At 35.0% G+C, this 25,537-nt stretch overlaps 1 protein-coding gene across 1 annotated transcript; it reads right to left on the bottom strand.

The window, feature by feature from the left end:
• Positions 1–1,628: 1,628 nt before the first annotated feature.
• On the bottom strand, positions 1,629–8,880 carry LOC148955108 (torsin-1A-like). Its single transcript, XM_089106152.1, has 3 exons — positions 8,239–8,880; positions 3,262–3,456; positions 1,629–1,652 (listed from the first exon to the last, which is right to left on the bottom strand). Exons 1-3 carry the CDS (start codon positions 8,677–8,679, stop codon positions 1,629–1,631), a joined length of 660 nt encoding a protein of 219 aa, XP_088962278.1. The 5' UTR covers positions 8,680–8,880.
• Between the last annotated feature and the right edge of the window lie 16,657 nt (positions 8,881–25,537).

The raw sequence follows: 25,537 nt of genomic DNA, 5'->3' as shown, positions 1-25,537 counted from the left end.
TTTTTTGGTTTCTTTTAGACCAAGGCCCTTCGTATGGAAGGAGTTATCATCGAAACTTCGATCAAAATTCCCCAAATGCCCACCATTTCCCCAAACACATCCAATCAAAATTTTGAAATAGCCATTTTGTTCAACGTAGTTGAAAGATCTGGAAATTATGTCTTTGAGGATGACTGCCCCCCCCCCCAGAACCCACAGGGCAAGGGTTGTAAGTTATGCCCTGGGGGCGTATAAGGTTTTATAGAAAGTGTTGTAGTAGACACTTCAAAAAGGGCTCATTCGATTCGAAATCGAAAGGACTAGTGCCCTTTTTAATAGTGGAAAGTGATTGGAGGGCAACTAACCCCCTCTCACGCCCACCATTTCCCCAAACACATCCAATCAAAATTTTGAGACACCCATTTTGTTCAACGTAGTTGAAAGGTCCAGAAATTATGTCTGAGCCCACACCCCACAGCCCCCAGGGCAAAGGTTGTAAGTTATGCCCTGGGGGCATATAAGGTTTTTGCTATTCCCAAAAGACTTATGAAATTATGACTAAAACATTACTGTGCCCCAGATGAAATCGTCAGAATGTACAACCAGTAAAAACTCCAAACATCGACTACCAATGGGCGGTGAACACACAACTCAACCACCATAACTGGACCACATAACAACCTAACCAGCCTCAACACAATTACCTTAAATTCAACCATCAAACAACTCAACCACCATCAACTCAACCACTGCACAGACCAACGACCTCAAAACTCAACCAAAATATAACTCGGATCTGTTTCAACTCAGATCTGTTGATCAATCACCAAAGCCTGGTGAGCATTCACACCCTGGTCATCTGATCAATGTGAGGACTTCTGAAACGAAGTCCAACATTGAACATGCAGCAACCACTTCCTTCGTGTTATTTAAAAACATTTTAGGGGAACAGCTTCAAATGGAAAATGAGGACGTACTAGTTAGAATGCCTGCAAAGAGTGTCTCAGAAGAGTCCATTCGTCAAGAAATACGAGAAAACGATTATAATCTTCGAGAATCCCAGTTGATGGCTTTTGAAGTCCCAGATTTGTATCAAGATCTTGTCCTTTATGATTCCGAACAAGATATTCCTAAAAGAATTTTCGTTGCAGGCCATAGAGATATATTGCAGTATTTCAAGAGACCAGAACTATTTTTAGGGGATAGAATATTCAAGGTTGTGGCCCAGCTTCTTTCCCAGCTATATATGATAATTGCAAAGGCTGGTGATTCATATCCACCATGCACCATGCTTCATAAGCAGAAAACACATATGGAGGCAGGCATACTACAAGCACATAGAAGTGGTGCCAAGAGCTAATCCCAGTGGAATTCTCAAAGATTTTGAAAAAACTACTATAAATCCTTTTCGAGTTGAAATTCCAAATTCTAAGTTATCGCGATGATTCTTTCACTTTTCACAGTCTATCATAAGAAAAGTTCAATCGCTGGACCTCAAGCAAGAGTTTGAAAATGACCAATATTCCAATATCCTCGCCGAAAATATCTTAGCTTTGGCTATTGTTCCATTACAAGATACTGAAAGAGTGTTTGATGAACTCTAAGGACATTTCTTCCAAGGTGATAATTATGATTCTCGCTTGAGATTTTTACCAGTCTTCTGGAACCAATTTCTAGAAAAATTTCAAAATACAAAATACTTGATCAACAACTTTCGAGACACGTTCAAACATACCCTCAAGAAGAAAATAAAATGAGGTACCTGAAAGTAATTGCTCATATGCAAGGGTAAAAAGACGCTTTGAATGTAAAATGCCCACACAGACGTGTTTCTCTATTAGCTTTTTGCATATTTATAGTTGTTAAGGATTTTATGAAAAAATAGTAGAAAAACAAACACGGATTCCCCAAACGTATTTTGCTCTCTGGAGTTGATTTTTCTCTCTTTAAGTCACATTTTGCTCTTCAGAAAAATGGCCCCAATTGCAATGCCTACTTTTTTGCTCCTTCTAGAAACAATATATAAAAAAAATCTTTCAAGAGACAAGAATTTAAACAGATCCGAATTATGTTGAGTTGTTGGGTAGTTTAATGTAAGGTAGTTGAGTTAAGTGGTAGTTCAATATAGGGTGTTTAAGTTTTTTGATAGTGAACTTGAATGTGGCTGAACTGGTTGGTGGTTAAATTTAAGGTAGTTGAGTTATGTGTTAGTGAAGTTCCGGGTGGTTGAGCTGTTTGGTGATTGAATTATGGTGGCTGAGTTATGTGGGAGCCCCAATGGGCTGTCTGATGAATTCTCGACAACTTCTGGATTCCTCCCAGGATGTTATCCTCACCTCACATTTGTTCCTTTTCCTACATGCCATCCTTTCTCTAATACCTGCAAAGTATGTGGCAAAAATAGTTGGAATCCTACTTGACAAATCAGAATATACTGGTTATATTGATTAGCTAGCTATGAACACCCAAAAACTCTAAACACAGGCAGAAAGTATCGCTTAAGCAATGAAACCATTTGGGATGCAGATTAATGCGAAAAAAACTAAAATCATGGTCATGTCATGCCAGGAGACCTTAAACCCCATCTATAGTAATAAATGACGTTCAATCGATTCCTTTACCTCAGCAGTCTATTAACAGCTCATAATTGTCACACTGCTAACATCAGGCACCACCTGGCCAGTTCTAGTTTCAGATTACTTGCAAACTTATGGAAATCCGTCCAAATTTCACATCACAAAATAATTCTATTTCTTATCAACCTGATTATACCCGTTATTCTGTGTGGGTATGAATCCCGGACAGTAAAAAAAAATATTAAAAAAAAAACACTTCACAAAATATAGTTTTGACTGATTGGTGGATCAAAAATATGTTTTCTTTTCCTTAATTCATTTTAATTTCTAGTTGTTTAAAGCTATTATTTTCATTTAAATTTTAACTCCTTATATATGTTATTCTATACCCAATAGACAAAGCTTTAATATAAAGCTTTACTTTTCACAAAAACGTTCAAAACAAAATGTAGCTATTCTGTTTTACTTAATGAGTGTTGTATTTAAACACATCACCAAGTTTAAATGTCAGTAAAATACATGAGTTAAAAATATTCAAGACTCATATGGCAGGTTAGAGATCAGTTTTATTTTTCCAGGTTGAGGTTAGAAGTCCTTGGGCTTGCTAGCCCAAGGGCCCCCATAGTCTAAATTTGACTCCACTTGCAAATATTTACTATAATTTTTTATTGAAATCAAAAGGCCCTGCATTAAGGAGAAAATTTACATCTAAAAAAATATCACAAATAACAAGCAAACTCAATAACCACCTATAATCGACTCCGTCTATTTCTACATGATAATCCATAAAAGGTTTAATTGCATCTAGTAAGCGAGGAGGCATCTTGTCAACCTCATCAAAAACAAACATAGATCTGTCACATCTTGAAACATTGCCTCGAATCCAGTCAATGAGGTGAATCTGAAAATAAGAAGGATAAAAGTTTAGAATGTAGGCTATGCAAAAGCAATTTTATGCTGAAAATGTAAATATACTGGCACATATGCCAAAATGATATTGGTTGATGACCTCCATTTCTTTTGTGACTAAGCCAAAATGGCATCTATTTGGGGTTAAGTCAGTCAATTTTTTTCTCTCTTGTACAGCTGCCCTGGGGCTTGCTCCTCAAGGGAAGCCATTCACTAAAAACAAGCTTAGATAACAATGGAAATGTAGGAAACTTCTGTAGAAATCTTTTGTTTACAAATGCATTCAAAACTTAAGAAAAAATTCAGTTTTTTTCAAGATTGCTAATAGTTCTAGTTTTTTTCTGCATTGGGGTTCCTTAGGCCAGGGACTTGATAGATATAATTATCAAGGCAAATGAAAAAATAGTGGCTCATTTTCGGGTGTTCACTTCCTTTATCTTCCTTGTTCTTTTTTCTTTGTAATGCATTAAGACTTTACATGAAAACTCCAAAAAATGAACCTTTCCAAATTTGGGGCTCCTGATAAAAAAACATCTTTCTAAAATAAAAGGAGCCCCATTAGATTCCTTATTTTATGATCCTTTCAAAGAGACTATTTGCATTTCTGACAATGCACTGCACCCCTCTCCCCTACTGACGGTCCCATATACAGTTTTCCTAATGTACTTCTTAAATGCTTTTCATTTTTTTATGCATTGTATAACTGACAGGTCTAGTTTGGACTCGATGAAATTCAGCTTTGCCTAAGTAACTACAATGGAATTGTGGGTAAAATATTATTTGAAATGGTTGGAGATGTGGATAATAATGGAAGGAAACATGATAATGTGACTATAGAAATTCATTGCATATTATAAAGTAAGAATTTAATTGTTTTGGTTTTCTGTATATCACAGGGCTTTACTGGGACCATGAAGGGGCGCAGGGGGGTCAGAAACCCTAAAATAATATTTGAAAAGAGCATAAACTGAGGAATATGATGGTAATACTTTTATTGCTGTTTCCTTCTGATGAGCCCTTATGACAAACCAAATTCCATTGATTCTACACTTAAGTTACCTGTTATATGACACATAAGGAGTCAAATAAAACAAAGAAATGTACTATTAGAGATACATATGGGACCATCAGCAGTTGTCTGGCTAGGAGGGCAAAGGGAAGTGGTAGTCCCTGGGAACAGCCTCTAAGGGAATACGAAACTTTTTTTTTTCTTTTTTTTTATATGGTTATATGATGGTGGGGTTGAGGCAAAACCAACATTGTCCCCACGTGCTGAAAACCCTATCTACGCCTCTGACTATCAGGGGGAGGGGTTACATTGTCAGCAATGTAATATATTTGAAAAGAGCATCTGATGGTACTACTATAATTTTATTAAGATATTTCCTTCTGTGGAGTCTTTATTCTACAATGGCACCAAAACAAATTGGGAACAGTAACTTTCAACCAATTTGTTTTGCAGTCTTGGGTTCATCTTGGCCCTATAAAAACCATTCCTAAAATTCTCAAGCCAATTACCTAGGCTACTTTGTGTCCAAGCTTGTGTTTTGGTAATTTTTTTCCTTTTTCATATAACTTAGCTAGGAATAAAGTTAATATATCACTTTCCAAATATAATAATCACTTCTGGGGGGAATTCCATTTTCAGCCCAAAAGGGTAACTTATTTTTGTCACCAGATAAAAAAGGGACTATCACTTGAAATGGGCTTAAAATGTGGTTAGAAACAAACCATTTTTTTACAAATGAACTATTCAAAAGTAATATATTCTAAAGGCACTGATTTATAACAATCTAATTCTATGTGTTTGAATTTATAAATACTGTTCTAAAAAGTCAAGGATTTGGTAATATTTCTATTACTGAGCTACAAATTTGGTGAGCATACCATTCAATGCCTTTTTCATGCTTTTTCTAAATGTAATAATTGTTTTCCTCAGGAGTTCAATCTAAAGCTCTTTATGGATCTTTAAATATAATACATTTTCTATAATTATTTCTAAAAATAGGGTTAAATAGTGGTTTCAAACTTACTATTTGATTATAAATCAAATATACTATTTGACTTTTTATACACCACCATCACTTGCTTTTCTGCATTAACTATTCTAATATTGAGCAAGTTTTGTTGCTGAGAAAACACAGTCTTCAATTTTGCAAAAACAGCACTCAGAAAATGCAGTTTTTAATTTTACAAAAACAGCATACTGCTGTGCATACAAAAGTGGGGTAGCAAAGTAGCAATGCTACTTGGCAGTTTACAAATTTGTTGGCAGATTTTGTCTGAAAATACCATTTATTACAAATAAAACAATTTTTGCTCAAAGGAAGCCGTCAAAACACAAGTTGGACTCCACTGTGCAAAAAGTGGGGTAGCATAGTACCAATGCTACTTGGCAGTTTTCATGGCCTAGTAAAATATGTTGGCAGTTTTTGTCTGAAAATACCAGTGCTTCCACTATCCCCAATTTTTTGGGAATTTCCCTAAAAATCTGTCTTGTCAAAAAAATATTGGTTCCCCAGAAATCCCTTTTGTTCAGGTTTGGCACCCCTAGTGGTATAACACTAGGCCTAGTGACAATCCACCCCTAGTAACTATGATTTTCACTTGACTTGACATATCTTTTTTTACTACTTTCCAAAGTTTTTATCTCAATTATTTACTACACATCAAAAACCAGACATAGACAATTGAATTACTGACCTTTCTTCATATGCTAGTTAAAGCATGATGTTTATAAGACTATACCATTTCATCAAAGATTTCTCTTGTGACATGTTTACATTCAGTGTAATTCTGAACATCAATGCAAAGAAGGTTATTTTAGACAGCTGGACTGAGTTTAAATTTTGTTTTCTTTATCTATCCTGTTTGATTTTCAAAGGTCTGAAAATATAAGAGTTGGAAAGAAAAAACATTCCAAAATGAAAAAAGGAAAGCATGGTAGGTATGCAGAGGGGGGGGGGACTTCATGATAAATTTTGAGATATTTTCATTATCAAGCTATGAATTAGATGAACATACCACTCGAGACTGTTTTTTAAGCTTTTTCAAAATATAACCATCATTTTACTCAGAAATTAAACGAACACTTTAAGATGCTACCTTTTTCTCTTATTTTCTGCAATTTAGTTTGAGTCCTAATTTCTTTTACTCTAGATTTTGGACATAATATATTGACCTTAAATACATAATAATTGAATGCATGATAGATTAAAGGGTACTTATACCAAAAACACTCAAGTTTATACTGTGTAAAACTTGAAAACAAACCAGGTTTATCTGTCTGTACTAAGAAATAATTACTAAAAAAAACTTTAGCATAAAGAGTGAGGTATTGACTAGGGGATGAACCCAATCATGTGTGTAATAATTTCTGTTTGTTTTAAGCTTTGATGTTGCTCCTTACTTTCAGTTGAAAAACTTGTTTCTTTAAATTTAATTTCTGATCATTTTTTTTAAATAATGCTGGGAAATCTGGTGCCCCCTTCATAGCAATGTCCCTTGCCTCATGAAAATTTCCTCCCATGTAACCCCCCCTCCCGCCCCTCCCCGACCGAAAAAAACCCCCGGTAAAGGTCGGTATACTTACCAATAACCAATGCAATATGTAAACATTGGACAAAGTTAATAACTTGCAGTGCTTCCCCCAGGGACTATAGTGGATTAAGTCATCCTCAAAGACATAGTTATTATTTTTTTGACCATGCTGAAAAAAGCAGTTATTTCAAAATTTTGATCTGGTGATTTTGGGAAAAAATGAGCATGGGAGGGGGCCTAGTTGCCCTCCATTTTTTGGTAATGGGAGCAGTGAAGATGTTGAAAGTAGAGCCAAGGCTCAGGGTGTTTTTTTCACATTTAAAAAAAGTTTGGAAGAATAAGAAGATAATTCTGCAAACCAAAATTAGAACATTGGAAGGTAAATTAATGACAGTGGTCAAATATGGCTCTGAAGCATGGGTACTCTGAAAAGTGGATGAAGGTTTACTAGAAGTTTTCCAGAGAAGATTGTTTTGGTACCAAGCTGACTGAAAGTATTTCAAACAGTAGGTTCTATGAAAAATCTGGCTCAGTCCTGCTTTCTAGGGCTATAATGAAAGAAAGGTTGACATGGCTAGGGCATGTTCTGTGGATGAAGGATGACAGATTGCCAAAGATTGTCCTTTTTGGACAACTGTCTAGGGCTAAAAAGAAAGCAGGTCATCCTCATCTGGGATGATGTCATAAAGAAAGATTTAAAAAAAATAAAGGGGGAGGTTTTGAATAGATTAGGATGGAGGAGGAGTATGCATAGTTGTGTTGGCCTTAGGTGACTTGGTGCTGTGGTGAGCTGTTAGCAATAGTAGTGGCCTAGTAGTTAAATATATATCAGAAGAATTAAGATAAACAATTATCCACCTAATTAGACACACAAAGTTGGCACTCATGCTTTATCATAGGCCTATCTGGTTAGTGGGCTATTTTTTTTTTTTTTTTATTATTTCAATTGTTTCTATAGTTGGCTAATGTCTTGCTTGCTTAAAATGACTTTTCAATTAGCTAACTATTTGGGTAATATATGCAAAAATTAAATATGGTTGGATGTTATTTTGCATTCTATTGAATAGAAATTTTTAGACATTATCTACTTGGTATATTCCCCAAACTATTCTTACATTTCACCATGCTGTAGTAAAATAGGAATGGTCCAGAAACCTATCTCTATTTTTCCAGAATGCTAAAGAAAAATGGTCTTTCCCAAACAGAGATCTTTTACTCTAGTTACCATACTTACTTTATATATGTCTACTTGATCCTCTTTAGGGAAATGTAGTGTAGAAAAAAATATATGAACATTTCTGTTCTTCACTCCTTCAATATATAAAGCATCTGCAATTTTCTTTGCAACATAATTTTTTCCATTTCCAGTCCATCCATGGAAACTCATCACAAGGGCTTTTCTTGGCTGTTTATTCTTAGCATGTGAGAAAATCATTCTACCAATTTTTCCTTGTGCAATATGTTGACCAAAAACATTATTTTTGAGTTCATTATGCAATAACTTTTCCTGATAGTGAGTATCTTTTTGAACATTACAACAATCAAACATGGCAAAAGAGCTTGACCAGCAGGGAATGTCAAAGCTTTTCACTGTATAAATGAGAATTATACAGTGAGTATAGAGAATATAGAGAATTAAAAGTATTATGAGTATAGGCCTAAATTCAATATTCATGATAATGACAAGACTATTCCAAGAATAAGTTAAGACGCTGTAGACCAGATACACTTGGCTTTCGCCCTTTGCGATGACTTAAGACTCAAGAAATCAGCATGAGTTAATAATAAGGAGATAAATAATTAATAATAAGGAGATAAACAATTGTCAAGCTTTTCTTTCTTCTTCTTGGAACGAGTGAAATCACGTAACCAGTGTTACAAAAAAAAAAAACACACCAGACCCTTCGAAAAATACGCCAGAGCCATTGAAAACCAAGACTGCCAAAATAGCCAGTTACCAAGTGCTAACATTGTCCAATTTTGCATGTTTAACAACAATTTTTGGTGATACAGTCATAAATATTTTTGCACGTGTTACGGCTTGCACCACCCGATAAGTGTAGTTGATTTAATTTGAGGTCAATTTTTTTGTTTTGTCTCTGGTTATTTCATACTCAAGGGCTGGGCATACGTAGCTGATTTCGGCAACTGATTTCCAAATCAGTACCGATTTTAAAAGAAATCGCCGTCAATTCGAGCTTGAAAAATTTTCTAGTTTTCAGCTCCGATTTTCATCATGATCATTACAAAAAGAATAAGGATACAAAAAAAAGTCAGCTAGAGATGTTTATGGTGAAAGACCCCACTACTGAGCTAAAAACTAAACTGAGAACTAAGCTGAGATCAATCATGCAATTACTAATAAACTCCAATTGACTATTTGTGTCCATGATTTTTTGTTTTTAAAATATTGTGCAATAAATTTTTCTTTGAACAAATTTTTCTAACCGCTATCGTTTGTCCACTGATGCTGATATTGGTTCCCGAAATCAGCTACATGTGCTACCTTTTAGAGCCAATCTTTCAGAATGAACACGGAAAAACGGTGGTCCTGGTTATACCAAATTTTGGTGCAGGGGGGTTCACTTAAACGGGAAGAACCTTCCATGTTGAGATTTTCCGCGGGGAAAATATATCCATGGAAGGAGAGTCGGATTTCCCGGTATTATTTAAAAAATGATCAGAAATTGCATTTAAAAAAAACAAGTTTACTCGAATGAAAGCAAGGAGCAACATCAAAAATTAAAACAATTAGAGATTACCACGTTAATGAAGGGAATTGCCTCCTCCTCAATAGGTCACTCTTTACGCTAAAATTATTTTTAAGCTTTTAAAAAAGCTTATAACTAAACATCCCTTTTGTTTCAGAAGTCATTCTGAAAGAATTGGAGCAAAAAGTCAAACTTTTTGTAAAGAGAGAGCTATAATTTTCAATTGATTTTTTTTTATTTGATTTATAGAAAGAGCCATACAGTAATAACCGGGTCCTTAAATGCTAAAATTATATATATATTTTCAAATAGTATCCTGATATGTTAGAATAACAGCTCATATAAGATTTGTTTCAATAAACAACTAGCAAATCGTAAATCTTCAATAAAATTATCAAACTACAAATTTTTGAAACCCTTTTTTCTTTTATAGACCCAATTGCAAGACACAATTTTTTTTACAGAATTCAGAAACAAAATAAGCTAGCTCGAGGCGATACCAATTTCCAAAAATCATGTACGCCACAATTCAGGTGTCGTAAAAGAGTATCAAGCCTTGGGTAATGTGCCAAGCGATCTAGGGAATATGCCAAACATTGTAAAGGTTAGAATTGGGCCTCTTCAAAAGGATATTCTAGAACAAAAAGAGACATTTCTAAATGGCAAATTTACCCCTAATTTTATGGTCTGGTTCGCGTTTTTGCTACTTCATTACGATCCTCCCCCTCTTGTGTTTTTATGTGCCCTTAGGCTTGGGTGTCCCGATGGGTAGGCGAGGAGCCCCCCCCAAATGTTGTGGCAGTCGGTAAAAATTTCGCCGAAGGCGATAATTTGGGCAAAAATTTTGCAAAATCGGCCGTAATTTAGCACATTTCTTGATTTCTGCAGAAAATTCGGCATAAATCAGGTAGAGATTCGGTAAAATTTATGAAGATCGCCCCCCCCCCCTCTCCAATAAAATGAGCCTCGGGACGCCCCTGCCCTTAGGCTACGTAGAAAGAATTAAAGTAATAATTGACTAGAACTAATTCAAAAACAGACAAAATGGGAAAAAAACAAGTACATATATTTATGATTATGTCAAAGAGGGGCTTCACCTTAAAATCCCACTGATCTCTGAAGTTTTTAACTGTTCACGAAGTGAGTGTTCTCTTTTATCCTCATGGATCGATTTCTGGGCATTGGTTGCTTCAGTAGGTCACTTTCAAGATCTCATTGACTGACCAATATCGCAAGGCCTTTAAAGGCTTTAGGAATAACAATCTTTTATAACCTGAATATACCAGTACTACGACGAGTACACGAAATTTATCAGCTGGATTTTTAGAGTATATCTAACCGTTTCACAAAACATGACGTCAAATAGTTTATTATCTAGAAATAAATCCAAAGTCTCTACCTTTGTTTTTCTTTCCGTCGCTTCTCAGGCTTTCTCAAGTGCCTGAGCCGCTTCCTTGCCCAAATTTCGCCAAGGATAGATTCTCTATTTAGGGTTCACAGTTTTGAACTACCTGCTCTTTGCCCACCTCTGAAATTGATACACCCTCTTCTTTTGTGGGGATTATGTCGTCAATGTCTTTAACTAGTTCTTCTTCAAGAAAAATAAGTCTGAAATCTACTTCATCAGTTTCAGGAACATCATTTACAATTGGGGCCACAGTGTCGTCGTCATTTACTTCATATTCATCAGATACTTAATCGGGATCAAAGGGCATGACAACAACGTCAATATGTTTACATCCAAATTCTTTATCTTCTTGGAGGTCAAGAGCTTCAGCAAATGAAATGCAGGGCTTATATTTTATTTATTTTCAGAAATCTTGAAAAACAAAGAAAAATATATAGAAAGATTAAAATATATCTTTTCTAGGGCGACTGATAGGCTGAAGCTGAAAGATGATAAAGAACCCACATTATTATTGTTATCTCACTTATACTCAATCAAAAAATAGAAAAAACGGATTAATAATTAGAGAAAACAAGAAAATGCACTAACTCGAGAAACTGTCACAAGGATCCGGGTTGCAGCGGTAGCTAGCAACCTAGTAAGAGACGATCACGTCCAATGTTAAGAAATATAAAAACCCATAGCTCCTAAAAAAGGAGTCAGATCAAAAGAAAAAGTACACCATTAGAACCGCCTTGTCCGCAACCCCTGTATAGGAAACTTTCTTTCATTGGGCTTGAATAGCAAGGGAAATCTATTGGCTTGAAAATCAAGAAAATTGACTTTAACCATGTTATTCTCCACAAACGGCATATTTTTTTCTTTCTTTTTTTCTTCTTTTCCACAGATAGCTTGGCACTGGAACATCGTAGAGAGTTGTTCAATGGCTAATTTTAAAGGAAATTAATTGGGCTAAAAATCTTTTGTAACTAAAATAAATTATTTCTAAGAGAGAATAAATTTTTCCACTAAAAACGGCAATTTTGATGTCTTTTCATACTGCAGTCTTTTCAAAGATATTTGATTTTTGTACATAAATCATAATCGTATACCAGCGGTAAGATTTGATATAATAAAGAACGACCTCTTGCCTATACTAAATTTTATACGCCACTTAATTATACTATAGGTTAGTAATTCCACAGATGGCTTGGCACTGGAACATCGTAGAGAGTTATTCAATGGCTCATTTTAAAGAAAATTAACAGGGTTAAAAACCTTCTGTAATTAAAACAATATCATAAGAAAACGAAACGCATTAACGAACGCCCGGAATAAAATTGCAGATAGAATTATGACCAAAGCAAGAAATTACATAGACAAAGTTTTTCCCAAGCTTTCACAACAAAGAGTTAACCAAGGAATTTCATTAAAAAAGTGAAAAAAATCTCAATTAAAATTAGCACTAAAAACGTGACCCTTGAAATTTTTTTTACTAAAAGCAACCCTTAGAGCCCACTGTCCTATACACATCACACCAATGTAAAAAGCCGTAAGACTTTGAACTTACTTGTCAGATCTATTGTTATCAAGGAATATTTTTAAATATATAGTTGTCAAATTGCTGTAAAAGCCACTACTGCCTGGGGGAACGCTTACTATTTTCTACTGAATTCTAAAAATTACCGTTGCGCATTTAGGATAATTGTGACCTTAATGACGTCACTGATCTGACAATGAATGATCAATGGACCCAAAAAAGTTAACCTAGGTAGCCTGATCACTAGTGAAGCTGTTATTCAAAGCGAATTAGTCTTATTGTAAATTTGACCACACAAAATTTTAAACCAGCTGCCCTATAAATAGGACAGTGGGCCGAAAGGTTTAAACCATTACTTTTTTGTGCCTATTTAAACGAACAGTTGGCTGATAATCTCCAGTAGATCCAAAAAAAACTTTTGCACAGACATATAGCTATATAGCCTATATGGCCTCATTAGTCATAAACCTAGCCCATTCGCCTAAATCACACAGAAAGTTATTGAATTGTATTAGCTTATGCTTTGGTTTTTATGTACTTTTTCCTTTGCTAGCTAAATGTTTTGATACAATAATTCCTATGATTTCAGAAAAATTTTAAGCCACAGCCACACAAATTTTTTTTCTTATTTAAGAAATATAATTGAAAATTCTTTAAAACAATAAAAATCAGGATTTAGAAAAGGTATGAGGCTCAAAACACTTTCTTTATGCCCCTTAAGAACTATACAAAATGAACAATTTTGAAAGTTTCGCTTTTATGCCACGAAGAATTTTTAAGATCATTAAAGGTCAGTGCCATTTGGAGAAAACAGGGTGGAGGAACATAATCGTGGAGAGCCACTAATCTGCACCTTTACCTTTTAAATATCAAAGCCCAAAACATCCGAAAGAGGAGCTTATTTATACAGTCGCCATTAATGATTATATAGGTCTTATCAACTTTCACGGCAAAGTAGGGATATCGTCAACCCCATAATAAAATCCGCACCAGCCTACCGTAAATTATGCTAGGTATGCCTCATCTTTCAAAAGTAATAAGAAGGTCTGAAAAAAGTAAAAACTGCAATTCACAACACAATACAGTTCCTGTTAATACTCAAGAACAAACCATTTGATTATTTTTAACTAAAAAATTTCGCATGCGGTGTCAGAGTCCAAATGACAAACAGTGACTAATACCATTGTTTTATCTAGATTCAATGCATGCTCTTGTAGTCTTACAAAGGGAAAATAATATTGATATATATCAAATTCTTTTGTCTGGTTTTTGGACTGGATAGGAACAAAATTAATAGGAAAGGAAAAAATATGCTGATACTTTTAGATGAAATACAAAGATTAAAGCTTTATTACATAAAAAAAGTAATTGGATCCTAATGAGAAAAATTATTTCTTTCATTAAGGCATTTCAAGCCAAAAATACGCCAGATCAATTTTCCCACCAGCCATGGTCAAAACACGCTAGTGTGGCGAGAAAAAAGCAAATATGGCAACAGCGAACATAACAACAACGCCATAGGCTTCGTCTATATTCGATTTATTGTGGAAGTGCAGACGTTGTGCAACTACCGTTCTATATTTCTGTCTCTGAATAGGTAAAAGCTTACAAAATAACAAGAGTACCGATCACGTGACTTTTTATGTAAAAGTGCACTTTTTCATAAAAGGCCAGGAGGTTTCAAGGCGATTATAACGTAAAGTTACCGCTTTCCCCTAAAAATTTAAATATCCACTCATGTTAAAATGGGGAAGTACTGTTGTGTTACAGGGTTTAAATTTCTCATGGAAAGCATGACCTCTCATTTCACAGGTTTGCTAAAAATCGTTGAAGCAGCTTTGCATCAAGTTACCTTTAATATAATTTAGTATATTTTTTGGAGATGACTTAGCCAAGAATTAAACTTTTGCATTTGCTTTGCTGAAAATTGTCATTAAAAAGTACCAAGCTTGGAAAAATAAGTTATTATTTTTTGGCTGATCATTATGTCGATTTTTAGGATTTTTGATGTCTTTAAAACATTTTAGAGAGAGCCTAAGCCACATATGGGTATAGTGCGGCCCCAAATGATTTTGCTCAACTGAGCTGGTAGAAAAAAAACTAGAAAACTAAAATTTTCTTGTAAATTTCTATTTGAAAAAATAATTTATCTAAAATAAAATTGAATGCGTCACAATGTCTTTATTTTGTTATCGTTCATAATTGAATTGTTACTTTTAGGGGAAATTGTGTTTAGAGCCCTTGCTGGCACCCCAAAGGTAAAATAGTTCATAGTAAAAAATTGTCGAAAAAATTATTTCTAAGAGGTGACTCAGGAATAGTAAGAGGTGATTTCCTTAGCATTAATAGTAAAATATTGTTTTGAAAAAAATTGTGGGAATAAGTTTAATTACCATGAGCTGTTTTTAGCCCTTTAAATACCCAATATACAATTTCTCCCAGAAGCAGTCATTGTAGGGTGAAAGAGCATTAAAAAATCAAGTGATGTATTCGCTCGCATCCTAGCTAAATTATGCTGTCAAGTAAAAATTTTCCTTTGTTATCATTGTGAGATTACAATATCCAAAAGTTAAGCATTGAATGTGCTTGTTTGTTTCTTTAAGTGAATCCAAACCCTGCTGGAACTTTGTTGATATCTGTTTCACAATTAGTGTTTCTAAGTAAAATATATGAATTTAATATATTAGGCTACTGCTGAAACTTTTTTGATATCAGTTTTACAATTGGTATGTCTAAATAAAATATATGAATCTGAAGGTGCTGATTTTTCCGCCATGCAGGTTAGGTTGCCATCTAATTTGGATATGCTGCACTGAATAAGAATACTTCTAGCATATTTGAATTTTTTTCTTTAGATTTTCCGAGGAGGACAAGTTCCGTAAGTCTTGGATCTCGGCTACTGGTAAAGAAAACTGGATTCCAAAAGACTATCATCATATCTGTTCAGCACGTTTTTGTGAACAAGATTAAATGGTTTTTCCTGGCAAAAGAAAACTTAGGGAAAATAAACCATGTGCATATATCTCTTCTCATATTGCTTCTTAAGCACATTTACATCTAGAAGTGAAACCAGATATTTCTAGTTACGCTTGCACAATAGAAGTAGTCTCTTCTTCTACTTCAACATCACTTGAATATGCTACTTATGTTGGTTCTTTCACCATTTTTATAAACTCTGCGGCTATCCGTGAATATGACAACTGCAATACATAATACATACTTTCAAAGAAGGCTTAAAAGAAATTTGAGTATAATGAAAGAAAAAATTGTTGGCGTATATGCTTGAAATAGTATGCTGTCTTGGAAAGTTTGGTATGTAAATAATTCAGCAGAAAACTTAAATGATATGCCTCAAAAGCTCAAAGATAGATCCTTACTAACAGAAAACATCGGTACATTATGAAGCAGCAACTCAGCGGTGGTGCATTTCAGCTCCTTAAAAGAGCTATATCAGACAAAAAATGTGGGTCGTATTATGATACTCTGAAGGCATTTGCTATTACGTTACCAAGAGCATATCAGTATATAAAGGAATATTTTGATTTAAACTTGCTAGCTTTTTCAACATTTAGAAACAGGTATTCCAATGTACAGGCAGAACTGGGATTCACTCATCCGTCAATTCAAGCCTTACACTTGAAAGCTATATCTTACAAGTAGTAAAATATACCGCTATTATGCAGCTTGGTAATTGATGGACTGTCAATACAACATAAGGAAGAATGGATAAATGGCAAATTTCAAGGCAATGTTAATTTAGGATGGAATATCCCACAGTCAGATTATGTTCCTTTAGCAGAGATGGCTCTAGCTGTATGATAGTGTCCATTAACAGTGATCTGAAGTTTCCAATTGCATATTTCCTAATCGATAGCCTTTCTCGAGTGGGTAGAGAAAACCTGGTAAAAGAAACTCTAAGAATGGTGCAAAATGAAAGCCACAGGACCGTCTTGGTTAATTTTGATGCATGTCCATCAGTCACAGCCATGGCCTACACCCTAGGGGCAATGTTTCTTATCCTGAGATTGCCCCTACATCTCAAATCGCTTTGTATCCTGAAGAGAAAGTTTACTGCATTTATGATCCAAATCACTTGATGAAATTAGTCAGAAATGCATTTTGTTTTGATTTCAGACAGATCATAGATGAAGATGGACAAACTATCAGACCTGATCTTATACAGAAGCTTTTTCAGCTTCAAGAAGCAGATTGCCAAGGATCAGATAAGAAAAAGTGATAAAATCAATGTTGTTCCAGTTGGATTTTCTTTTATTTTTACTTCAAAAAAATAAAAGCAATGATGACAGTGATCTCATAGACTTGATCCTAGAAGAAGAGATGATTGATGTTTGGGACAATGCTTTTGTACTTTCCTTTGTGCTATCATACTCTTCAATTATTAATATAAAAAGGGGTAATAAGTGACCTAGGATGTTCGAAACCACACTTTTAACACTTCAAAGGAGTATTAATCATTAGAAACTATATAAAGATCGGAAACAATTTGATTGATCCCTTTTCACTCTGTAGATAATTTTGGATACCACAGTGCCTTTCCATGACGATAAAATAAAAGTTCAAAATAGGGATATACCCCAACAAAGTGGGGTTTGTCAGATCCCATGTACTTGCGGAAGCTCATATGTAGGACGTACTAACCAGAATTTGGAAATGAGATTATTACAACATAAAGATTCTATTTCTTCGGCTTTAAAGCAAGATTCTAAGTCTAAATATTTTACTTCAGCCCTTCCAGAACATATTTTCAATTTTCCAGACCATTTTATTTTGTTCGAGAATGTCTCTTTGATTTCTAGGGATCGGGGTTTAAAGCAAACTTTTCGTGAAACTCTTGAAGTAAAGAAAATATTATTCAAGAATATTGCTTTGAATCGGAATACAGGTGAATTTGGGCTGAACTCTATCTATGAAAATTTATTAAATCTGACAGAATAAAGTTCAATTCACCCAATGTAGTTGACCTTTGTCCAAATGTTTTATCATTGAACGCTAATGAACCGAATCCAAGAAAGTCAAAGAGGCTATCTTCCGCCTCTGCTTTGAAAAGAATTAGAGATTTAAACAATATGTAGTTTTATTTGATTTCGTATATAAACTTTTGTTTTAAATTGTTTTTGTTTAGTTTTACTACTGATGACGGTCACTGTATATTTGACCGAAATATCTGGTATTTTTTGTGAATGTTCTATAGATCTAATGAAAGATGTTAGCTTAGTAAGAGCTTCTACCGTAAAAACCCTGTCTAATTTTGTATTGAAACCGGAATTTCCTAGTATAGAATTCTAAATAACTTGAAAAAGGATGGTTCAATTACGATTACAAAATCAGATTTTGTTTTAAATTGTAACACTTTAGTAGTCATGAATACTGAGGACTACGAATCAAAATTAAAGGTGTTTACTAAATGATGAAAAAACATACAAGAAGCTATCGTATGATCCACCATACTCTTTTACAAATAAGTTTAAGAAAGAATTAAAGTGGTTAAAGGATGAAGGAAAATTTACACCTCAACTTGATTACAAATACCTGCCACGCAGTTCCTTGTGCCCTAAAATATATGGACTTCCCAAAATTCATAAGCCTAATCTACCACTACGACCAATTGTGTTAAGTACAAGGTCACCAACAAGTGTTTTGAGGAAGTGGTTAGTGTCAATCTATAAACCACTTTTGTCTGCACAAGTTCGTATATTAAGAATTCTTCGAATTTGGTTGAAAAACTGAAAAAAGTGGAAATTTCTTCAAGTTCTTTGCTTTCAAGCTTTGACATTGTATCAATGTACACAAATATAACGTAGAAGCAGCCGAAACTCCTCTAGAAGGAAAGCTGTCAAGAAATTTGGATTTGATTAGTGGCAAAACAGATTTGGAAGTTTCTGTAATTATGTATTTAGTAAGCTTGTGCAATAAGTTCTCTTATTTTTTTTCAATTAAGAGGGGAGTATTTCGAACAAATAAATGGTTTACCTATGGGGGCCCTTTATCCCCTTTGTTAGCTAATATTCTTGTGGGGAATATTGAAACAATTGCGTTAAATTCCTATTTTTGAAACATATTTTCTGGGGCCGGTATATGGATGACATTATTTCAGTATGGGATTATGGGGAGGAGGAATTAAAAGGATTTTTGGAACATCTCCATCGTTTGGGGGGGGGGGGATTTAAAGTTTACTGTTAAAGGGGAAGAGAAAGGGAAACTTCCTTTTCTTGATGTTATTATTTTGAATAAATCAAAATAGTCTGGATTTTATAATTTACGGAAAACTGACAAATAACAATAGATTTTTGTCTTATAGTTCCGGTCACACTCGCCAAGTAAAAATTGGTTTGATCATTTCTTTAACTGACCGGATCTTTAGTATTTGCTCTTCAAAATTTTTTGAGGAGGAGTTGTATTTTCTAAGGAAAATACTAATAAGCAACATACATCAGGTTCAGGTTCTTTTATTTATAAACTAAATACAACTACAATATGGGTATGCCCGGCTGAGAGTCTAGCTCGTATTACCAGGCAACCGATAACAAATAAAAACAACAAAAACATAATATATAACTGCATTTGTACATAATCACACTCTTTTGTAAATAGATAAAAAAGAAAGAAAAATGTAAAACTTACCAAGCATCACCCCAAGCCAGCAGCCAAATGGAGAACAAACTAAAACAAAACACCAAAAATAGTGAAGTGAAGCCGTGGGGAAACCTTACTAAGAGAATGAGCCAGCGGGAAGACCATAACTGAATTAAAAAAAAAATTAGAAAATTAGAAATTAAATTAAAATGATCAAAGGGTTAGTAAAAGTTTTTTAAATGACCCCGCAGTCTGCCAACAGAAAGACTAATATTGAGACCCGACCCATGCACATTCCAAAGTTTGGTTATGTAGTGCCTGAGTGAGAACCTCGATCTCTCAGTGCACGCTAGGGGTTCAACATACTTAGAAGATCTCCTCGTTCCATAATCGTGCTCACATTGATTAAATAGATCCATAGCATAGAAAATTTTCTTTAGAATTTTAGCAAAATACTTAACACAAGACATCAATCCATGAAAAGATAATAATAATTCCACTGGTAATATATTAAGGAAAGAAAATATATTTTTATTTGGCGATTTTGATGGTAGGGATCTTGGGGAGGGAATGAAATTTTTCAGAATACGCAGTGCTTTATTTTGCTTCCTTTGGAGTGTTTTTTTATGATTTTTAAATGTATTCAGAAAAATCAGAGGACAATAACTTAGGTAGGAATAAAAAAGGGCAAAATTTACCAATCTCATTGCATAAAAAGATAGAATAAAATTCACATTCTGGAATATTCCAATATTACTTCAAAACTTCATCCTCAATTTAGCAATGTGTTCCTTCCGACTTATATTCTGATTAACTAGTACACCTAAATATCTCATAGTAGATACACGCTCCAAATAAGTAGATTCATCAATGGGTATTCTACAAGGTTCAGATAAAGACTGTTCAGTACGAGAGAAAATCATAAACTTGGTTTTTGACATATTAACCGATAATTTATTTGCACTAAACCATGTTTCTATCCTCTCGAAAGCTGCCAACAAATTCTTCTTAAGCGACCTTTCATCAGTACCGCTCACTGTGCAGGCCGTATCATCAGCGAATAGGACATTTAGCCTGAGATCATCCAGCGCCCTGTTGATGTCGTTAACATAAATAAGAAAGAGAATAGGTCCAAGTATGGAACCTTGAGGAACACTGATTTGACCAGTGATACCAAGTAGTGAAGAAGTAGCATTTCCACCATCCACAAACTGACTGCGCTCAGTTAAATATGATTCAATCAGAGAATTTGCAGGTCCGCGTATACCATGATTTTCTAGTTTACGAAGCAAAATCGCAAGACAAATAGTATCAAATGCTTTCTTGATATCTATAAATATAGTAGCTGGAATTTCTTTTTTATCCAAAGCGTCGTGTATAAACTGTGTGAGTGTCAGAATCGCATGTTCAGAGCTATCACCCTTCCTAAACCCAAACTGAAGGTCATTAAAGCATCCCCTCTTATAAAAAAAACTTCACTATACGGTTGTAAAGACATCGTTCAATTACTTTTGCGAATGAAGATAGGATCGAGATTGGCCTGTAGTTTGTTGGATCTTTCACGTCATCACCTTTATGCAGGGCTAAAACACGTGCAGACTTTAAGCAAGCTGGGAAACGTCCACTTGAAAAACATAAGTTGATGAACTATTCTGTAGCTTTGTCCACGTCGTCACATTCTAAGCAGGGAGACCGGTCGACATGGGACAGTAAACTTTTCAGTTTATCAATCGAAGCAGCGTCCAGTCTTCTTGACCTCAATGAAGAGGGTTTAGGGGAGGTACCCGTTTGAAGGTCACAGAGGATCTTAAAAAGGTCAAAAGTATCATCAACTATAACGTTACAACCTTGTGTCTCGAAATGTGTGAAAATACTTTCAATTAATGACGTTGACGACTCTTTAATTGTCGTTGGGATCCGTCATGTTGGAAGCACACCCGCAAAAATACACATCGTTACAAAGTCAGCGGCAACACTATTCGAAACCTTTGAAATCATATCCCCATGTACAATACTAATATCAATATTAAAATCACTCAACTTACACTTTCTTTGGGTCATCAGCGAGCTAAGTTCATCGAACTTTTCTACAAATTGTTTAGCAGCCAAACTCGGCGGCCTATATAGGACGCAACATAATACTTTCGAAGGACTTAAATCTAGTTCAATAGCAAAAATTTCAAAGGCCATTTCTTCATAAAGGTAATCATAATCATTCACTTCTCTTACAGGTATACTATCATTTACAAAAAAAGCCAACCCTCCTCTCTGTCCTACCTATTCTATTTTTAAATAACGACTTATACCCATTTATATGAGCTAGCTCAGAAGATTGCTCATTTAAAAATGTTTCACATGCACCAAAAACATCAATCTTATGGTCGGGAAGCAATAGTGAAATGTTTTCTAAACTACTCATAAGTCCAAAACAATTTAGAAATGCTGTTCTCAGACACTTCTTTGTTGGTTTACTCATAATCATTTCTAGAGAAAGGTATTTGTTCATGGGTAAATTATTAATAAAATAATCATAAGTGTTTTCATCCTCTCTATCAATGCATGAAAGAATCTGTGATAAATTCAAGGGTCTCTCCTCCAACTCACTCAACCTATCGCGAGTTCCACCACAGCTACCACTATTCAAATTAGAAGAAAAAATTACTCACCCGTATTCTCCACATGGCGGTGGGCCGGGGTGACGCAGTGGAAAAGAGTCATCGGCAGTACATTCTTGTAAAATTTTTGCAACAAAAGATATACGGCAAGAAAACTGACCCAATTTTAATGGATTTAGGCCTAGGAGCTCAGAGATAGATGAGCAGGGATTTGGAAAAAAGTGAAAAATACAGAAAGAAAGAAAGCACAGGAACGAAAAGAGCAAAAAGAAAGGAAGAAGAACATAGACAACAAGATAAATACAATTTTTTTTTTAAGTAGTATACTTAACTTATCGATCTTCACATTCCTAAGCAGCATAGACTATAAACTGAATAAAAAAAACATAACCAATCTGACAAATCATTATATAGATATATTATACAACCAATATTAGCATTCGTCATGTGTTACCCATGGACCAGTAATATCGTTTCTAGTTTGCAGCAATAGTCTGGCCCCAGATTGTTTCACTCGCGTGAACTTGGATATTTGCTGAGCCTTAAGATCACGTGCCTTGGCCAAAAGCTCATTACGTAGGGCATTTAGTGAAGGCGGCGAATCAGTACATATTCTCATACTTCTTCCTTTAAGTTTGCGTACATTGCCCAATAACATTTACCAGTCCAAATTATTCGCACAAGAAATAAGAACAGGCGATACTCCAGCTTGTTTGTTGTTTCTAACTACAATGGGGCTAACACTCTTTATGCGGTACACTTTTTTAAGAGGAATGTCTTTTTCAATCTCTAATTTCTCTTTGAATAAAAGAGTAAAGTTCAATTCACCCAATGTAGTTGACCTCTGTCCAAATGTTATATCATTGAATGCTAATGACCCGAATCAAAGAAGGTCAGAGAGGCTAGTTTCCGCCTTTGCTTTGAAAAGAATTTGAGGTTTAAACAATATATATAGTTTTATTTGATTTCATATATGAACTTTTGTTTTAAATTGTTTTAGTTTAGTTTTACTACTGATGACGGTCACTGTATAAGTGACCGAAATATCTGGTATTTTTTGTGAATTTTCTATACACAGTCTATTAAAAAGGATTTTATCCCTATTTTGAACTTTTATTTTATTTTCACTCTGTCCTCTTGTTTGTGTTTAACATTATTTATTTATGTATTATATCATAATATTCCTCCTTCCCTATTCGTGAACAGCCAATACGTGGTTCATTTGAGCGGTTTCTTAGCATAGGCAATTTTTTTTTCTTAAGGCCGCTGGTTAGTTCGTAAATAGTGTTTTGAAAGTCGATAGTGAAAATGCTCATTTTTGCCTAAACATGATCAACTACCATTAATTTACCCAAAGTAAATTTGGGTAAAATTCATTAGATTTAGTTTTGGCAACTTATCTAAACTATCCTGGAAAACAAAAAATGCCCTGCAAGTGTATATGAAAATGACTAGTCTAGCTTGAATTTTAGAAATTTGGCTGTTCAAAGTGAAATTGAAAACACAGATTGCACTTTAGAAAATCTTAGATACTCTTTTTTTTAGATGTATTTAAATATTAGCAGGCTTAAGCTAACAGAATGTGCATCGAATAGGGAGACGGACTCTTGATCAAATCAAGAAAGTTCACATTCTATTTATATTTAGTGCCCATTCACACGGGGCTTAGTCATAGTCTAGTCGCGACTGCGACCACGACGTGGCAAGAACTTTTTACATTCACATGGGTCTCAGGGTCTCATTCCTAGGCGTCATAATAGTTCAATTCGGATTAACTCACCAGCAACTAAGCCTAGGTTTCAACCGACTACATCGAAGATTAATGGCAAGAAATTTGACAGGAATGGAAGGTGAGCAAATCGTCGCCTGAAAGCGGTTTTGCCGAAAATAATAATTTTTAGCGAAACTGAGCTACAAACGCTATCATGTGTAAAAAATTTTCTTTCCAATGGTATAATTGACATTACCGTAAGATGTATTTAACTTCCTGTATTTTGCAGTTCTCCTTCGCCGATTCGCATTTTTTTCGATTTCTTTAAAGCGGTTTTGCCGACTCGCATACGGGATTATAGCATGGTTCGTTTTGCCGAAAGTTGATTTTCTGAACTTGACCTTGGGTAAGCAGAAGACGATCTCTCTTATCTTAATGAACAAGATGAACTTAATGATGTGATGTTTGTGAAGAAAAAAAGTTGGCTGAAAAAAATGGTACTGAATTATCTGAGGAGGTCAAAACCTCTTATGCAGAACATATGAAAGGAAAACTAGAAATCAAAGAAAAAATGGGTAAGGACAGGGCTTCGGATGACCCCGTATAGTGTTTTGATATGAAAAACATTTTTCTTTGCCAAAAGGGGATGTATCGTCCTTTTTTTTTTACAAAAGGAAGATCACTAGCTTTAACTTAACTGCTATTCTTATCTTTCGCAGACATACAGGAGAGCTAATCAAGAAAGTTTATTGTTGTTTGAGGTCAGAATATCTTGCTGGTAGAAGTGGAAATGATATTACCGGTGGTCTTTGTGCTATCCTTGATAAGGTTTTTACTACCTATCCTGGCATCATAAACTTGATTACATGGTCAGATGCATGTGTGCCTCAAAATCGTAATCAAATAATGAGCTTCATGGTGCAAGATATCCTGAAGAACTATTCATACGTCCAGAGTATAACGATGAAGTGTTCTGAGCCTGGTGACCCCACGATTCAGGAGGTCGATGCTGTTCAGAGCGTCACTGAGAGGTCTTTGGAACACCAGGATATCTTTCCGCTGCTAGACTTGAGAAAAAAGTTTTTGATTGTTTGGCCCCGTAACCCGTTTGTCATCATTCAACTGACCAAGCAGAAGTTTTTTTATTACGCCAAAACGTCCAAACACTATAAGTATAGCTTAGTGCCATTTTCAGAGGCAAAATTATTACGGTTTAAGCAAGGACTATGCAAAAGGGTGTTCTACAAAACATCGTTTGCGGATACTACTCCTTCTGTAGCGCTGATTGTACTAAAGGCTCATCCAAGAAGGCCATTGCCCAGTGTGTTAGCAGTGAATGTTGCGGAAAGGTTGCTGCCTCCTGTACCTTCAAGTACAGTAGCTGAGTTGCCAATAGCGAAATTAAAAGACGTAGAACTGCGTTACCGTTTCATGCCAGCAGAAGATGTGGCATATATACGAAAAGTCTTATTAGAAGTTTTAGCAGAGCCGAGGTACCTAGTACTTAGGCTGAAATCACAGCGTGTCCCAAAGCAGCCTCTGCCGTTAATGCTCTGAAAGTTAAAACGAGAAATCGTATATTGTCCAGTTAATTGTCAAAATTAAAATTTGTGTTTCAGATGAAATATGTTTTGCCGAAAATCGCATTTCTAATTCTTGCTGAGCCAATTCCGTTTTGCCATATCTTACCTATGTTCTGGAATATTTAGGTGGTTTCGCCGAAACTGATTTCTTTACGTTTGATCTCAGTAAAGGCTAACCCTAGGCCAATAAAAACAAGCACAAAGATAGAAGCAATTGTTCTTCTTAATTTTGAAACCAAAATCAACGCTCTAGCTATAGCCGATTCTGAGATACATATGTCAAAATTTTCAAACTCCTTTTCTCCCGTTTTTGGAAAAACGGATTCGGCAAAACCGCTTTCAGGTGACGAAATAGTACAAATATGTAATGGCATAAGAGTTCTATTTTCTTG

Source organism: Artemia sp. Qi Xiang Cuo, chromosome 2, assembly GCF_049724085.1.
Source record: "Artemia sp. Qi Xiang Cuo chromosome 2, ASM4972408v1, whole genome shotgun sequence".
Taxonomy (NCBI): Eukaryota; Metazoa; Arthropoda; class Branchiopoda; order Anostraca; family Artemiidae; genus Artemia; species Artemia sp. Qi Xiang Cuo.
This window is presented reverse-complemented; position numbering and strand designations above follow the sequence as displayed.

Excerpts from the sequence above, each read along its gene's own strand:
- LOC148955108 (XM_089106152.1), bottom strand. The coding sequence starts at position 8,679 with ATGAATATTGAATTTAGGCCTATACTCATAATACTTTTAATTCTCTAT. Across the intron at positions 3,457-8,238 it reads ATCAAGTAGACATATATAAA|ATTCACCTCATTGACTGGAT; the intron begins GTAAGTATGGTA and ends TCTTATTTTCAG. Across the intron at positions 1,653-3,261 it reads TTTGTGATATTTTTTTAGAT|AAATTGGTTCCAGAAGACTG; the intron begins GTAAATTTTCTC and ends AAATTTTTCTAG.